Raw genomic sequence first — 2,500 nt, 5'->3', positions numbered from 1 at the left:
TGTGTCACTGATACATACGAAAGAAACAGAATCTGCGTCAATCATTCACAATGATTTTCATGTGTCTTCCCTCTCTGATGTAGTGATACTGTTTGTGACTTGGGTGGCACATCAGAGCTGGCAAATTATGGTGAATATTCTGGAGCACCAACAGAGTCCCAAACCTATGAATATGCAAAAACTATTCTCAAGTTGATGACTGAAGGTTCTCCAAGATCAGATGGTAAGATTGGCTTAATTTGTTCTTCCAGTTTTGTTTCGACAAGTGTGTTCTTGTTCCATGTCTTCCTGTTGTTTCCATGTAGTTTTTGTTGTTTTGTTTGGTGCAGAAGTTTAATGGTTCATTTTATATAGTAATCAAGACTTCTGTTGCAGTTACTTTATGCAATGACTTTCATTAATATTATTTTCTCTTCATATTAACTTCTTGCTAAACAAGCGCGAGGGCCGTACTGGGGAATATTGGCCCGAGGTTGTGGCAGTACGGATCTCGCTGCGCTCGGTCCGTACAAAAACAACCAAGGGCCAATATTCCCCAGTACGGCTCAAGCTAGCTCGGTTAGTAAGTAGTTTATTATATGGCTTTTTAATCACTTTTTGCTTTGTTTTTGCAAGCCCGTAATCAGCCTGTGGGCATTACGGGAGAATAATGCCCTACAATTCAGTCACAATTAGCCAATCAGAGCGCATATTATATCGGCTACAAACACAAGCCATATAATAAGAATGGTTATTTAATGTGTTATAACATTATTTACAGGGAAGGTCCTTATCATTGGTGGTGGTATTGCCAACTTTACCAATGTTTCTGCAACGTTTAAGGTAAATCTACTGATAAGATAAAATGATGACAGTACTCTGAAACAATTTAATGGTCTCTCTCACATGCTTACATATAGATACAGGGCTTGTGCTACTCCTTGAAGTCCTTGAAAAGCCCTGGAATTTAATTTTGGACTTCAAGGGCACTTGAAAAGCCCTTGAAAAAAGGGATTTGGTGGGAAACTGCTTGAAAACTCCATGAATATTTGCTTGGGTGAAAATTGTTGAGATTGCATCATGCTAAGTTAAAGAGAGAGTTCAAAAATTGAGGCTAACCTTGACCATTGGGGAAAAATTAAATGCAAAAATTAAAATACCTGTGCATGCATTTAACTCGCAGGACGTGGGAAAGAATATATTAAGGTCCAGGCTTTTTCAGCAAAGAAAACACTGAAACATGATGGATGTAAATGTATGACATAGAACTCTTCTTACAAACACTCCTTGAAAACTCAATCTCTGGTTCTTGAAAACTCCTTGAATACTCCTGGAATTTTATATACAAAATCAAGCACAAACCCAGAAATATTTCTTTTTGCAGGGAATAGTGAAAGCTTTACAGGAATACCAGAAGAAGCTGTTGGAACACAAGGTGTCTATCTTTGTCAGAAGAGGTGGACCAAATTATCAGGAGGGCCTGCGAGTCATGAGGGAAATAGGTAATAAGGAAAAACTCCAAATACAACAAGAATTAGTTGTGAACCAGAAAGTTGTCATATCCCCATTTTCTTTTGTGCAGAAAGGGTGCAATATTTAAACAGATCCCATTGAATTCTGTGATAAGTTTCAGTCATACTGTAGAAGAATGCCAAAGACTGAAGCTAATAGCAAGAGCTTGTTTCTGATTCAGATTGATCTCTGAAGTCCAGTCCAGCTTTATGGCTTAGACGTATTATGAATTTTTGCCCTTCAGAGATTATTGATGCAATTTAAAGATCAATCAAATTACATGGAGGCCAAAAACTGATCCGGTGATCGTCAGTTTGAGTTTCCTCAGGGTATAATTACCGAATGTTTTTCCTTTTTCAAGTGACCAATGCTCTAGTTATTTGATATGCTGGATACCTCATCAGTAATAATAATTGAAGAAGGCTATAGAAAAACATGCTATGTGATGATTTTTGGGAGTTTTTGAATTTTTAGAATTTTTTCTTAAATTTCCACAGATCTTTTGGAAATGTAAATAAAAACAATGGTTTCTTTTTTTTTTTGGCAGTTTCACGGTTTATATTTGAGAATAATTATCGTATGCAAAAAACTCCGGCGGTGCCGTTTTAAACAAGAATCAAAAGAATCAAATCACATTTCTAATTATTACAAATGTGATTTGATGAAAAAGAGCTACAGGTTGTAAGTTGAAGGGAGGAAAGAATTGGACCAATGACCAATGCAGCACTCATCTTTTTATTTGAAATCACGCATGTAATGTACTATGCCATATAGGTTATGTGCATGTCTTTAAGGTTTGTATATAAGAAATAAATGTATGACTTGCTCAAAAAAGAACAGTCTAGTTCCTGATTGTCCTCTGAAGTTGAGCCTTTTGGGGTGGGGTTAAAAGCTCTTGAAATACCCAGTACTGTATGCCAATGGGTGGGGGCAGGGGGGGGGGCGGGAGGAGGCAGGCTGGTGTAGTGGCCCCACCTCCACAATCATAAGTGGGCCGAGTTTGAGTGGA

General features: G+C 37.7%; 1 protein-coding gene across 1 annotated transcript in view; it reads left to right on the top strand.

Annotated features, from left to right (window-relative positions):
- Positions 1–2,500, top strand: part of LOC138041582 (ATP-citrate synthase-like) — a 35,518-nt gene that overhangs the window by 10,560 nt on the left and 22,458 nt on the right. The window contains exons 9-11 of the mRNA XM_068887327.1: positions 84–223; positions 761–822; positions 1,364–1,481. Coding sequence (XP_068743428.1) covers positions 84–223; positions 761–822; positions 1,364–1,481 — 320 coding nt within the window. The remainder of the gene's footprint in view (positions 1–83; positions 224–760; positions 823–1,363; positions 1,482–2,500) is intronic.

This window comes from Montipora capricornis, chromosome 1 (assembly GCF_036669925.1).
Source record: "Montipora capricornis isolate CH-2021 chromosome 1, ASM3666992v2, whole genome shotgun sequence".
Lineage (NCBI taxonomy): Eukaryota > Metazoa > Cnidaria > Anthozoa > Scleractinia > Acroporidae > Montipora > Montipora capricornis.
This window is presented reverse-complemented; position numbering and strand designations above follow the sequence as displayed.